The sequence below is a fragment of the Pongo pygmaeus genome, chromosome 23, assembly GCF_028885625.2.
Source record: "Pongo pygmaeus isolate AG05252 chromosome 23, NHGRI_mPonPyg2-v2.0_pri, whole genome shotgun sequence".
Lineage (NCBI taxonomy): Eukaryota > Metazoa > Chordata > Mammalia > Primates > Hominidae > Pongo > Pongo pygmaeus.
The window spans coordinates 34394990-34410836 of NC_085931.1; the positions used below are offsets into that span (position 1 = coordinate 34394990).

The 15847-nt window shown below is 41.0% G+C and overlaps 1 protein-coding gene across 6 annotated transcripts in view; it reads right to left on the minus strand.

Moving 5' to 3' along the window:
- Window positions 1-15847, minus strand: part of SPECC1L (sperm antigen with calponin homology and coiled-coil domains 1 like) — a 148148-nt gene that overhangs the window by 68043 nt on the left and 64258 nt on the right. For all 6 annotated transcript variants that reach the window (XM_054469313.2, XM_054469318.2, XM_054469312.2 and 3 more), the window contains 2 exons: window positions 12297-12388; window positions 3637-3727 (listed from right to left, as the gene is read on the minus strand). In XM_054469313.2, coding sequence (XP_054325288.1) covers window positions 3637-3727; window positions 12297-12388 — 183 coding nt within the window. The remainder of the gene's footprint in view (window positions 1-3636; window positions 3728-12296; window positions 12389-15847) is intronic.

A 15847-nucleotide genomic window follows, 5' to 3' on the forward strand; every position in this document is an offset into this window, starting at 1 on the left:
TGCTGCAGACTTGCACTGGCTCTGACCACACTTAACACAGACTGAAGAAGGTCAAAAGGGTGACTACTGACAGAACTAGGGCACATCTACCAAGCAGCAGAGTGGAAACGTTCCTGAATTCCTGGTTTCCATCTCTGCTTTCAACACATAGAGCTTTTTAAAGATGCCTAGGACACAACTTGTGTAGATGCTTTAGTTATTTGCTGGCAGCTAAGCAAAATCCTGCAGGCAACTCAGGCGTCTAAAATCTTTGACTTGTGGGCCAATGAGAGCTATCATTCTCAGCCACTTGTGCTACTCAGAAAAAGTTCACACATATAGTAATAAAATTGAACAGCAAAGATTCACTATGGGATAGAATTGGCGCTAAGCACTTTACAAGCTTTAACTTCTTTCTTTCACTCATCTCGCAATTTTTTATGAAGAGTCCAGTACTTCTACAGGTGCTGAGGATGCCTCAGTAAACAAAACAGACACCAATCTTGCCTTATGGGCCTTACAATTTAGGGAAATAAGAGAAAAAAATAAAAATTATAGACAAACTATATGGGACTTTAGAAGGGGACCAGTGATAAGGAGAGCAAGCAGAGAAAGGGGTGTGTGGGCGAAAGAGTGGTTTCCATCTTTAAATATGGTACTTAAAGCCTTGCTAAGGAGGTTCGATCCAGCAGAGTATTCCAGGCAGAGGGTTCCAGCAGAGAAAGCGCCAGTGCAAGGTGTCTAAGTCAGGAGCATGCACAAGTACTCAGGGACAGTAGGGAAGCCCATGTGGTGAGGCAGGGTGAGCAAGAAAGTGAAGAGGCTAGAGAGGACACTGAGGCCAGGCTGCGAGGGTCTGGAGGCCCCTGAGAGAACTCTGGCTCCTCCTCTAAAAGAAATGGGGAGATGTAGAGGGTTTGACTAGAGCAGTAGGTTTCAATTTCTGTTTTTCAAGCTACAGTGTCAAGAACAGACAGTGAGGGTGATTAGGAATCTTTTGCCAGAACCCAGCTGAGAGATGATGGTAGCTTATACCAGGGAGGTGACAGTAGAGAAAAGAGCAATGCTCTTATTCTGGACATATTTTGAAAGTAGAGTCAATGGGATTTCCTAAACAACTGAACAAGTCTAAGATGAAGAAGGGAGTTAAGGATGACTACAAGGTTTCTAAGGATGAAACTGCCATGAATGGAGATGGAGAAGGCAGATTACATGTAGAACAAGTTTGGAAAGTGGGGGAAATCTTGTCCTGGAGACATTGTCTGAGAATATTCAATATCAAAATGGGAGATGTCAAGTAGGCAACTGGATACATGAACCTAGACTCCAGAGAAGAACAGGCGAGAGATGCAAACTGACAGTCCTCAGCACAAAAATAGTATTTAAAGTCATGAGACAGGATACAATAACAAAGAAACTGAGGACAACGAACAAAGGCCCTGTGTTGAGCTCTGGGCCACACCTCCACGTACGGGTCAGGAAGAAGACAAAAGCCAGGCCGGGTGCAGTGGCTCACGCCTGTAATCCCAGCACTTTGGGAGGCCGAGGCTGGCAGATCACCCTGAGGTCAGGAGTTCAAGACCAGCCTGGCCAACATGGCAAAACCCCGTCTCTACTAATACAAAAATTAGCCGGGTGGGGTGCTCCACACCTGTAATCCCAGCTACTCGGGAGGCTGAGGCAGGAGAATCACTTAAACCCAGGAGGCGGAAGTTGCAGTAAGTTGATATCGTACCACTGCACTACAGCCTGGGCGACAAAGTGAGACTCTGTCTCAAAAAAACAAAGAAAAAAAAAAGGAGAAAAGCCATACAGGAGAGGGAGAAGAAGCAGCCTGACAGAGAGAAGGCACAGGAGTGTGGTATTAGGGAAACCAAAAAGAATGTCCTAGAAGACAGAGTGCTCAACAGTGCCAAATGCTGCTGACGGGTCACATCAGATTAGGACTGAACTGGCTGGGCTGGGGACACAGCAGTCCTTGACAACTTCAGCAGCTGCAGGTGTTAAGAGCCCAGGAACCCAGTGAGCTAGGTGTTCACTATCAATTTACAGATGAGGAGACAGCACCAAAAAGGTTGCAGTTAACAGCCAGGCCATGGCGAGGCCAAGATCTCTGCGCTGCACACATATGCAAATCCTTTGTGGGTTCATCTGGGAGGCGGGATGTAAAGAGAGGAAGGAGAGATGCAGAGTATTTGGGTGAAGAAAACTTTAAACCTTCCACTATTTGTTCCCTTAGCAAAACCTTCTGAGGGGAGAAAAGAGCTTAGGTCATGACTGACAAATGAACCAGAAGCCAAGAAGCAGGGCAGAAGGCAAGTCTTTGTGCCAGGAAGGTAGCAGCAGCACCATCTTGTGCTCCATTGCCTCTAAATGTGCACACAACCAGCTAATCAGAACACTGAAGACTGACAGGTATAGGGCCAGTTCAACCACCAAATTGAACCCTTCAGGCACTGGTACTACATGGAGCCCACATAGCCAGTCCTTTGGGTTCTTTAATTGAATACTTTTCACAAGTCTGCTTACTCTGACCCAAAACCTGTTGAAACCTTCTAGTCTAACATACACAGCCTAACTTGCACAACCAAGAATTCCTGACGCATGGAAGTAACTGGCCTGCATCAGCTAAGAGGAGCCCTCAGGCCCTGAGGGGACACTTGGGAACATTCCCACACCCACCCCAAATGAAGCACTGCTTTTCCCAGCACCACACCCCAATGCTGCAGTTCATCTTTCCAATGCACTTCAGTACCTCACACGAAGAGGCAGTGTGGGGTAAGAGAAGGAGCCTCAACCTCGAAAGGTGGGATACTTGGGTTCTGGTGCCAGCCCTACCATAAAAAAACTACGTGGAAGGCCAGGTGCGGTAGCTTGCACCTATAATCACTTAGGGAGGTTGAGGTGGGCAGATCACCTGAGGTCAGGAGTTTGAGACCAGTATGGCCAACATGGTGAAACCCTGTCTCTACTAAAAATACAAAAATTATTTGAGCGTGGTGGTGTGCACCTGTAGTCCCAGCTACTCGGGAGGCTGAGGTGGGAGAATCGCTTGAACCCGGGAGGCAGAGGTTGCAGTGAGCCAAGATTGTGCCACTACACTCCAGCCTGGGAGACAGAGTGATACTCCAGCTTAAAAAAAAAAAAAAATGGCTGTATGAAAACAGCAAGTTCCTCCCAAGGGCTCCAAAGAGTTGCTGACCCTCATCTTCCAGAGTCTCAGCTCTCTCAGGGTAACAAAACTCAGCCCAGAGATTTAAGGAATGGGCTCTGAAGTCAGACTGCCCTGGGCTACTGCTTAGTAACTAACTGTGTTAACCTGAATTGAATTAGTTAACTTCTTTAAGCCTCATTTTTGGTATCTGTAAAATGAGGATGACAATAATACATATGCCATGAGGAACTGTGAAAACAGTGCCTAGCAATGGTGTACACTGTCTATTACCCATTATGACAGCTGTCAGGAAAGATGCATTCATTAACAACTACTTTCCCCACTTGTAATTTAGATATATTTACTAGTGAACTTCTGATACAAAGGTATACCAGATTGATTGAAATAGTATCAAGAGCAAAGAAAATATTTAGTTTGCCAAAGAAGCCAGAACAATTCAAAAATTGAAAAAAAGGTGAAATACTATGGCATATTACACATACCTTGAACAGGGATTTCCCCATAGTTTGGTCTCTTATCTGACAGGGCTGTCAGGGGTTTGGATGTTGAGATTGGTCCACTTATGGAATGTCTCTGAAATCATAAGATAAACAATATCAAAGTTAAATTGACTATTGGGACTCACAAAGTAAATGCCGCAGAGAGTAGATATTTAGTTATAAATCTGTATTAATTCTTTCCATACTGCTATGGTAAGGTTGTAACACACCTTACAGGCATGGACTGTGATCAATATACTTTTTTTAAAAAATCAGACTTTTTATTATGGGGTAATTATAGACTCATATGCAGTTGTAAGAATATAGAGAGATCCTATGTACTCTTTACTCAGTTTCCCCCAACGGTAATATCTTACAAACCTATAGTAAAATACCACCAGCAGGATTTTGACATTTGCCAAATATTGATATAGTCATATCTTATATAGTTATTTATATATTATTGATACAGTCAAGATAAAGAACATTTCCATCACCATAAGGATCCTTCCTGGGGCTCTTTTACAGTCACACCCCTCTTCCTGTCCCTAACCCCCTATCACTGACCTCTGGCAACCACTGGTATTCTGAATGTGGTTTCATTATTTTGTTGGAAGAGAATCTTTAAAGTATCACAAACCAATTCAGTAAATATAAAAACATGTTCCAAAATGAAATGCAGATGTGCTCCTTTTGTAATTGTACTGACCATTCAAGTCCTGGTTCAAATAGATCTTAATTCTGCCACCCGCTTGCTACTGCTACTGCAACAACTGCCCAGTACGGCCTGTCATCTCAGTGCAGCACTACAGCAATGGCTTGTCACTGGCATCCTCATCTCCAGACTTCTGCATAAGCAAGCAGCCAGAAGAATCCACCACGGCCAGGCGCAGTGGCTCATGCCTGTAATCCCAGCACTTTGGGAGGCCGAGGTGGGCGGATCACGAGGTCAGGAGTTTGAGACCAGCCTGGCCAATATAGTGGAACCCTGTCTCAACTAAAAATACAAAAAATTAGCTGGGCGTGGTGGTGGGCACCTGTAATCCCAGCTACTTGGGAGGCTGAGGCAGGAGAATTGCTTGAAGCCGGGAGGCAGAGGTTGCAGTGACGGGAGATCGCGCCACTGCACTCCAGCCCGGGCGACAGTGCGAGACTCCATCTCAAAAAAAAAAAAAAAAAAAAAAGAATCCACCATGAACACTTAAAACCCCTCAGCTCTCCTGCTACCTCTACATGATGCTCAAACACCACCAACCTACTTATTTACTATCATGCAGACCACGTTGCTTGTCTATGTTTTTCTTGTGCTTCATTCCCATAGCTTTTGCCCAGCCCTTTTTATCTGGCTAACTTCTATTTATTTCATATTCCCATCAGAAATGTGGACAAGGTCCAGCTTTTCCACATCCCTACCACACTTCAGATCGTCAGACTTTTAGATTTTGGCCATTTGGAAGAATATAGAATAGCATCTCATTGTGGATTTAATTTCCATTTTCCTGATGACTAATGATGTTGATCATCTTTTCATGTGCCATTGGCCATTTGTATTCTTCTCCTGGAAGGATCTTCTCAAATCTTAGCCCCTTATTTATTGGGTTGTTTGTCTTCTTACGAAATGTAAATCTTTGTTAGGTAAATGTATTATGAATATATTCTCCCCAGTGTGTAGCTTGCTTTTGTATTTTCTTAATGTCTTTCAGATAAGTTTTAAGTTTTGATGCCTAATTTATCAACTTGCTTTTATAGTTCATGCTTTTTTACATCTTAATAAATCTCTGCAGTCTTAAAGGTCATGAAGATTTTCTCTCATGTTCTCATGTAAAAACTGTAGTTTTAGCTTTCACATTTAGGTCGATAGTCCATTTCAATTTTTGTGTACTTCATAAGGTATGGGCTGAGGTTATTTTTTTTTTTTCTATACAGTTATCTAGTCATTTCAGAATCTTTTCTTCAAAAAACTATTCCTTACCAATTGAATTACTTTGGTATCTTTGTAGAAAATCAACTGGCCTACTTCTGAACTCTCTGTTCTACTGATCTAATGTTGAAATCAGGTAGTACAAGTCCTCCAAATTTGTCCTCCACCTGCACCCCAACAATGTTTTGAATATTCAGGGATCTTGCATTTCCATATGAATTTAATACTACCATGTCAATTTCTACCCAAAGAGCACTGCTCTTTTAATTGGTATTGTGTTGAATCTACAGACCAATTTAAAAGACTACTACAAGATATTAACAATATTGAGTATTCCAATCTATAAATGACATCACTTTCTATTTATTCAATTTTTCTCAGCAATATTTTATTGTTTTCATTGCACAGGTTGTGCATACATTTCATTATATTTATTGCTAAGTATTTCAATCTCCAATTATTCATGCTAATATACAGAAAAACAAATAACTTTTGTATAGGACCTCGTGTAAACCTTGACACTGCTCAACTCAAAAAGCTTTTGTGTGGACTCCTTAGGATTTTCTACATAAATGATCATGTTATCTGCAAATAATGACAGTTTTACTTTACCCTTTCCAAACTTGTATGCTTTCTTTTCTTTCTTTTTTTTTTGGTCTTATGCAATTGCACAGGGTAAGAGCTCCAGGAAAATGCTGAACAAAAGTGGTGAGAGTGGGTATCCTTACCTTGCTCCTGATCCTGGTGGGAAAGCATTCAGTCTCCAGATTAAGTATGATGCTAGCTGTGGAGTTCCCACAGGTCTCCTTCTACTTCTAGTTTGCTAAAGAGTTTTACTATGAATGGATGTAAAATTTTGTCAAATAGTTTTCTAAAGATGTTGAGATTAGTGTTTTTTTTTTTAAATTTTTTTTCCTCTTTTATTGTGTTGAGGTAAATTTTAACCTTGCACCCCTGGGATACATCACACTTGGTAATGATGGATTATCGTTTTTACATATTGCTGGATTCAGTTTTGTTAATGTGTGCTTTTATATTGCATCTATAACCATCTATAATCATGAGGAATACTGGCTAGCCGTTTTCTTTTTTTGCAATGTCTTTGTCTGGTTTTGCTATCAGGTAATGCCAGCTTCCTAAAATGAACTGGAAAGTCCTTCTACTCTTCTGTTTTCTGAAAGACTGTATACAATTGGAATTATTTCTTCCACAAAGGATTGATTCAATTAACTAGTAAAACCACCTGGGCCTGGAGTTTTCTATGTGGGAAGCCTTTTTATTTTAAACTTTTATTCTGAAACACTTATGGATTCCCAGGAAGTTGTAAAGATAGCACAGCAAAGTCCCATATACTCCTCATTCACTTTCCCCCAACTGTCTGTGGATAATGAATTCCCTCAGCTTTTATTTGCCTAAAAAATTTTAATTTTACTTTTTTTTTTTTTTTAAATACACAGAATTCTAAGTTGACAGGGTTTTTCTTTCACATTTGAAGATGCCATTTTGGGCTGGGCACAGTGGCTCACTTTGGGAGGCCAAGGAAGGTGAATCACCTGAGTCCAGGAATTTGAGACAAGCCTGGGCAACATGGAGAAACCCCATCTCTACTAAAAATACAAAAATTAGCGGGCGCCATGGCATGCGCCTGTAGTCCCAGCTACTCAGGAGGCTGAGGCAGGAGAATCACTTGAATCCAGGAGGCAGAGGTTGCAGTGAGCCAAGGTCATGCCACTGCATTCCAGCCTGGGCGACAGAACTAGACTCCATCTCAAAAAAAAAAAAAAAAAAAAAAAAAACCCCAACCATTTTGTTGTCTTCTGACTTGTACAGTTTCTAACTAGAAGTCTGTGATCATTCTCACCTGCCTGTCCTTAAGAGTTTCTTATCACTGTTTTTCACCAATGCCTTAATGGGCATGGGGATGAGGGTGTTTGTATATTTATATATGCTTATCTTGCTTTAGCTTCCTGATTTTCTTGGATCTATGAGTATATAATTTCCATCAAATTTGGATGGATTTTGGCTATTATTTCCTCAAAAAAAAATTTTTTTTAAAGATGGAGTCTCCCTGTGTCACCCAGGCTGGAGTGCAGTGGTGCAATCTCAGCTCACTGCAACCTCTGCCTCCCGGGTTAAAGTGATTCTCCTGCCTCAGCCTCCCAAGTAGCTGGGACTACAGGCACACACCACCATGCCTGCCTAATTTTTTGTAATTTTAGTAAAGACGGGGTTTCGCCATGTTGCCCAGGCTGGTTTCAAACTCCTGAGCTCAGGTGATCTGCCCACATTGGCCTCCCAAAGTGCTGGGATTACAGGCATGAGCCACTGCGCCCAGCCTATTTCTTCAAATGTTTTTTCAGACACACTTCCCACTCTGCCCCCTGACCCGCCTTTTTTTCTTGGGCTCCAATTTCAGGTATGTAGGACCACTTAATTTCATCCCACAAGTCAGGGGTTCAGTTCATTTTTTTCCCCAGTCTTTTTACCTCTCTGTTACTCATTATGGACAGATTCTACTGCTATGTCCTCAAACATACTCATCTTTTCCTCCATTTTTTTTTTTTTTTTGAGACGGAGTCCTGCTCTGTTGCCCAGGCTGGAGTGCAACGGCACAATCTCAGCTCATTGCAACCTCCGCCTCCTGGGTTCAAGCGATTCTCCTGCCTCAGCCTCCTGAGTAGCTGGGATTACAGGCACGCACCACTGTGCCTGGCTAATTTTTTTGTAGTTTTAGTAGAGACGGGGTTTCGCCATGGTGGCCAGGCTGGTCTTGAACTCCTGAACTCAGGTGATCCACCTGGCTTGGCCTCCCAAAGTGTTGGGATTACAGGCATGAGCCACCGCACCTGGCCTCCTCTATTCTTTTTCATATCTTTCACTTCTCTCTTCATCTGTGCATGCTTCCCTTCACATACTTAAGCAGAGATCATATTTACATCGATGCATGCTAATCCTATCATTTCTATCCATTCTAGGTCTGCATCTATTGACTGATTTTTCCCCTGGTTATAGGTGACATTTTCCTGCTTCTTCATTGTCTAGTAATTTTTTATTGCATGCCAGATTATGATGGAGTCTTATATTTTGCTGTATTCCTTTAAAAATTATTACTTTGGCAAATAAGTACGCTACTGTATTAGTTACCTATGCTGCATGACAAATTACTTCAAATCTTTAGTGGCTTAAAACAATCCATTTATGATCTCATAGTTTCTGTGGGTCAGAAAGCTTAGCGGAGTGCCTCTGGCTCAAGGTCTAGCACGAGGAGGCAATCAAGTTGTCAGCAGGGCTGCAGTTATCTCGAGGATCGAAGATCTGCTTCCAAGCTCATCTACATGGCTGCTGGCAAGCTTCAGAAGATCTGTTCCCACACTTCCTAATGTGGGCCTCTCTGCAGGGCTGGCTCACAACATGGGAACTGGGATTCCCTGGAGTAGGTGGCTCTAAGTGATAGCAAGAGGAGCATTCAAGGCAGAAGCAAAGCTTTTCGTAACTATTTTAGCAGTGATAACCTTATCCCACCACTTCTTTTGCTTTGCCATATTCACTGGAAGCAAATCACGAGCTGCAGCCAACACTCAACAGGAGCAAATTACACAAGGAGCAACTACCACCAATTGGGGATCGCTGGGGAACATTTTAGAGGCTGCCTACTATAGCTACTTAAGGATCTCCTTGGTCCTTCTGCATCTTATTTTTAAAGATCTTTTACGGCAAATCTAGAATACTATTTACTCTGAGGGTATTTAGTTCTATGATACTTTCAGGTGTGGTCCTTTAGGAGTCTATAATGAATGCCATCTATTCAAAGAGGTGTCCCACAGCGGCTGGTGGGAACTCAAATGATTTCCTGCCCTAGGTGAACTACCAGAAGTGTTTGCCTGATAGCTCCCTGTTCCTGGAAATTGTTCCTGGAAAATTATTCTTGCAGGGCTGTTCCTGGAAAATTATCCTTGTGGGGTTTCACCCAATGCAGGTACAGGTTGGTATTCAGGCAGACTCAAAGGGATGCCTGTGCAGATTTCTATGCTCCTTTCTCTATGCAGCTCCCTCCTCCCAGTATCTGCCCTGCAAATTCGAGCAGTCGCCTTCTCCTTGAATGTTGATTTGTGTTTACTCAGATCCAATTGGTTTTCTCTTCCCTGCTCCATGTAGGTTCATCTTCCCTGCACCACCACCTGGAAATTGCCTCCGGGAAAAGACTGTGGGCCACAGTAGGACTTACCTCATTTTAAAATTTTTGTTTAGGGGTCACAGTTACATACAATGTCTGAAAATAATTGCTTCTTATATTTTGTCCATCTTTCTATTAATAGTTGTTTGTGATGGCAGAATAATCCAGCCTGTTACTCCCACATAGCTAGGAGTAGAATTCCTACCCAGAGAGTTTTGAAAAATGAACAATCCCAATCTTAGGCCCCAGTCCCCAGAGATTATGATTTACCAGGATGAGGTCTGGGAATTTCACGTGTTTAAAAACTCTCCACATGATTTTTATATACGATTAGGTTTGAGAAGCACTGTACTAACTAATCATGTACTAAAAAGCTACTGAATGTAGCTTATAAGTATTAGCTTTTTGCAACTTGTAGAAATATTTTTCACCTCCTATCTTTACAAAGATTTACAAAGTGATGCCTCGTACATTAAACGTCAACTGATAAACACCACTTAAAGAAAGTTCATCTTATTTGAAGTTTATTACATTTGGCATCTTTATTTTGCTTTTATCTATATTTTCAGAATTTTAGATGAAGTTTGATTAATAGGGAGCACATAAAAAAGCATTAAATCAGCTGTGCACAGTGGCTCACGCCTGTAATCCCAGCACTTTGGAGGGCCGAAGAGGACAGATTGCTTGAGGTCAGGAATTTGAGACCAGCTTGGCCAACATGGTTAAAACCATCTCTACTAAAAATACAAAAATTAGCTGGGTGTGGTGGTGCACACCTGTAATCCTGGCTACTTGGAGGCTGAGGCATGAGAATCACTTGAACCCAGGAGGTGGAGGTTGCAGTGAGCCGAAATCATGCCACTTCATTCCAGCCTGGGCAACAGAGTGAGACTCTGTCTCAAAAAAAAAAAGGTCATTACATTGGTGGAACAGTATTCCCTTCCCTTCTTTTTAAAATTACAGCATAATGTCAGGCGTGGTAGTTCATGCCTGTAATCCCAGCACTTTGGGAGGACCAGGCAGGTGGATTACCTGAGCTCAGGAGCTCAAGACCAGCCTGGGCAACGTGGCAGAACCCTGTCTTTACCAAAAACACAAAATAGCTGGGCATGGTGGTGCACGCCTGTGGTCCCAGCTACTTGGGAGGCTGAGGTGGGAGGACTGGTTGGGCCTGGGAGGCAGAGGTTGTGCAGTGAGCCGAGATCATGCAACTACACTCCAATCTGGGTGACAGTGAGACCCCGTTTCGGGGGGGGGAAAAAAGACATAACATCTTGTATATACATGCAAATGCAAAGCCACGAACTCACAATATAAATGCAGAGGGAGTACACTAGTAAACACAGCACAAATGTCTCAACTCGAAATGAAAATGCTCCCCAACACCATTATTTTAGGGAAGAGGTGCAACCAGGGCTACCCTTTATCACAGGATAATGAGGTTTAGGCAATGTTTCCTTTGGCTACTCTCACCTATGTGGAAATACTCCGCCTCAACTATACTGTCCAAAAGCGGCTAAATAAAATGCACAATGAGCGGCCTCTTGAGCACTACTGAATAGCTCTCTGCCCCGCTTCTCAACTGCATTCCACAATGGCATGGAGGAGCAACTTTTAAACTTGTTTCTAATGTATCAATAATGACCTGTGCCGGACCGGTTACAAAACAGCCCTCATGAATCACGCTTCTCTGAATTCATGCCTTGTGCACCCCTTCCACTCTGAATCGCAGCTGCCCTGTGACTTGCTTGGATTAAAATAGCAGGACAGAAGTGTCACTGTCCAAGTTCCAAGCTTAGGTCTTCAGAAGCTTTGCTAACTTCCATTTTCAGTCTCTTGGAGCTGGAGATAACCATGCTGTGAAGGAGCCTGAGAAGACAAATCACATGAAGAAAGCGGCCCAGGAATCCTGCTGAGCCCAGGCCCTATCCCACCTTCTCTATGAATTCAACTGCAGGAATGAGCCCAGGAAAGCCAGCAAAGAATTGCCTAGTCAACTCAGAGAAATGTGAAAACTAACAAAACTGTTCTTTCAAGCCACTAAGTTCTGAAGTGATTTGCTATGCAGTAAAGGCTGAGACATGGCAACCACATATTCTACTCAAGAGACACCTCTGTGTCTTAGTGCAGTGACTAAAGTCACTGAATCCAGACAGCCTAGCTCTGAACCCCCACTCTACCACTTAATTGCATGAACCTCGGCAAGTTACTTAACTTTTCTGGGCCTCAGTAACCACATGTGAAAAATACAGATAAGAACAGTACCTAATACCCAAGAGTTGTAAGGATTAAATGAGTTAACATTATAAAGCATTCAGAACAGTGTAGAACACATAGCAAGTGTTCAATTGTTGCTATCATTATTAGAGTCTATCAGAATAATACAATTTACACTTATATAATTTATCTCTATTAAAGATACTTACAGTATTTTAGGAAACAAATTCTAGATACATCCCTGCTGAGGTAGTCATTTACCCAACTAATACAGGTGTATATGACTGTGAAGAAAAGGCCTCAACTTTCAGATTCTGAGGCCAAGAGCCTCCTGTGGTTCCAGGCACTCACCTGCATAGGGGACACAGCTGCTGCAGGAGGGGTTTTCATAGGACTTGGGCTCAGGGGTGTTCGAGGAATTGCAGCTGCAGCAGGGTTTGGTACTACAAAAACAACAAACGGAAATAACGTCACTGTACAGTGGAAGCTTAGCTGGTCTCCACTTAAGGACTCGCCTGATTACCCAATGCTCTCAAACCCTGCTGGACACTGTCTTGGCTGATGTCTAGCCTCTGCTGAACATCTGTAGCCATGTCTTAGCACACAGGTGCTTTTCCTCCCATCAGGTGAATTATTTGCATCCGTAGAGTAGTCATGCTTATTTCTAACCCTTGTTATGGCAGTCATTTCGTTTTTGTTATTTAATTATGTTATGTAGTTAAAGTGCTCCATAAAGCAATGAAATTCAAGTAGTAAAACCCAAGAGGAGTATTTACATAACTATATCAGGTAAGAAGCCTGGCAGGTAAAGGATGTTCAACATTTGCATATTAAACAAAAGAATGAAGAACTCCTGCTTGTCTTTCCTCAATTCCTCCCGCAGAGTCCATCACTTCACATATATTTTCTGATTTGTATTTAATGCAGGGATGTGGAATCACTTGTTGGCATATCAGTCTCTCTCTCTCTATAATAAACTGCTGAAAAGTAGTTTATGTTTTTAGAATTTATTAATTTCCAGACAGTTGAGCATAGCACAGATTCTGGTAAAGACTGCAAAAATGATTATTCATTTGATGCTGAATTAAATTAAAAATGGGATACAAACACACAGTGTGGAAAGATGAAGCAGATCACTGTGGACTTTTTTAATGCAGCCAATATAAACACGAATATATTTACTTATATTTAGAATTGTAGAATTGATATCTTTAGATGTATTCTTACGTACTAAGACAAAATTCACAAAACATAAAGTTAACCGTTTAAAAATGTGCAGTTCAGTGGCATTTAGTGCATTCACGATATTATGCAACCATCACCTCTACCTAGTTACAAAACATTTCATCATTCCAAAAGAAAACCTAGTATCCCAATAGTCACTTCCCATCCACTGTCCCGCCAGCATCTGGCAATCTGCTTTCTGTCTCTATGGATTGACCTAGTGTGAATATTTAATATAAATGGAATCTTACAATATGTGACCTGTTGTATCTGGCTTCCTTCAATTAACATAATGTTGTAAAGATTCATCCATGTTAAAGTATGTGTTACTACTTCATTCCTTCTTGTGGCTGAATAATATTCCATTGTATGAATATACCACATTTTGTTTATCCATTCATCCAATGCATGGATACTTGGGTTGCTTCCATCTATTAGCTATTGTGAGCAGAGCTGCTACGAACATTTAAGTACAAGCACAGATGCTTCTCGATTTATGATGGAGTTACGTCCTGATAAACCCATCATAAGCCAGTCAAAAATGCATTTAATACACCTAACCTCCCAAACATCCCAGCTTAACCTTGCCTACCTTAAACAAGATCAAAACATTACATTAGCCTACAGTTAGGCAAAATCAAACATGAAGCCTATTTTATAATAAATGGCTATGTTGAATAACTCATTTAAATTACTGAATGCTGTACTGAATGTGTATCACTGGCACTACTGTAAAGTCAAAAAATCAAAAGTTAAAGCATCGTTAAGTCAGGGACTGTATTTGTCTGATTGTCTATTTCAGTTCTTTTGAATATATAATTAGAAGTAGAATTGCTGGGTCATTTACATATATTTTATTATAAAATAACATGAGGCTTTTTAAAAACATTAGTATGAAGCAGTTTTGTGCATTAAAGCATGCTTTACTAACATTTTGAATAGGTGTATAATTTTAATTTAATGTAGACATTCCATTATCAATTTGATTTTCAAAGCATATATATATTTTATTCTTTAGAGACAGAGTCTTGCTCTGTTGTCCAGGCTAGAGTACAGTGGCTATTAACAGGTGCGGTGATAGCATGTTACCGCCTCGTCCTCGTAAGTAGTTGGAACTACAGGCACTTGTCAGCTCAAAGCATATATATTTTAAAGTTCTCCTTTCATCTTACCCCATCATATTACCCAGAGGTGGCCACTAACAACAGTTCTGGGTACATCTTTCTTGCACTTTAAATGCAAAAACATTTAGTTATCTAAGTACCTTAAAAAAACAGGACCACACACACTATATATGTACACACACACATATAGGTATATATAGATATATACACACATATATATATATGTACTGGCCTGCAACTTACTATAAAGGATTGCAGCGCACAGAGCCACTGCTCAGGTGGCACACTTGAATAAAGGACCACAGACATGTTTTAACATCAGTACTTTGAGATCTATGTCATCCTTATTAAAATATGCATAGTATTTTACTGTATTAATTGGTCATAACTGTCTTAATCCTTTTAGTAGGTGTTTAAGCAATTTCTAGGTGTTCCATTTTTCCAAACAATGCTATACTGAAAACTCTGTATATGTATACATATGTATACATACACATATACAGAGTTTTTCATACATAATAATATCTTTATACATAATACTTGTGCCAGTACTAAGTATAACAACTTCAGAGTCTGTAAAGATAGTATTATACATAATACTATCTTGTATTATACATAATACCTATAAAGATGGTATTATACATAATACCATCTCTATGCATAATACTTGTGCCAGTACTAAGTATAACAACTTCAGAGTCTATGAATATGGCATTTTAAACTGGAAGCTGTTGCCTAACAGTCCTCCAGAATGTCTACACCAACAGTGTGTAGGAGTATACATGTGGCTTTTGCTCTGCTTTTAAAGTCAATGAAAACTCATTTGTGTATAATCACAGAATACAGATTCTAGTAGCCTGTTAATAAAGTTTAAAGAATTTCTAGATAAAAATTTGAGCTTCAGTACATATTACAATTAACTGTTTGAAAAAACCACAATGCTTTTCCTTTCCCAGAGCTGAGGAAGTTAGATGAAAAAAAGTCAGTCATTTGAAAGTGGGAAGAGTAAGCCTTCTAGAGCTTGTATGAAAAAAAGCCCGGCTTGATTCAGAACCTGAAGTGCCGTGTAGGACTACAGTGAGTGGGGGAAGAGTGGTTCAACTGAGGCAAAGAGGAGGCAGGGGTCAGACCATGGAGGCATTTGGGAATCTGAATTTCGTTTCAACTATAATAAGCAACTGAAGGATTTTAAACAAGAAAAGATACTTTTATCACGGGATGAAACAGGGAGATTAATTTGGAGGTTACTGAAATTACTGGTTGATGGTGGCTTGAACTAAAGCTTGTGCCACTAGAGATGGAGAGAAGACAAAGCAAAGATATCCATGATGTAGGCTGTATCAACAGAATTTGCTAGTAATGGACTAGATGTAGTGGTAAGAAAGAACAAGAATTTAAGGAAGATCCCCAGACTTTTGGCTTAAGTAACTGGGTAGAGTGATGCTGCCATTGATGCATGGGGAGGAGGCTGAAGATGGCAGACAAGAGTTTGGTTTTTGGATGTCAGATGTCCAGGAGACACCTGAGGGTCCATGTCAAGTAGGCATCTGGATA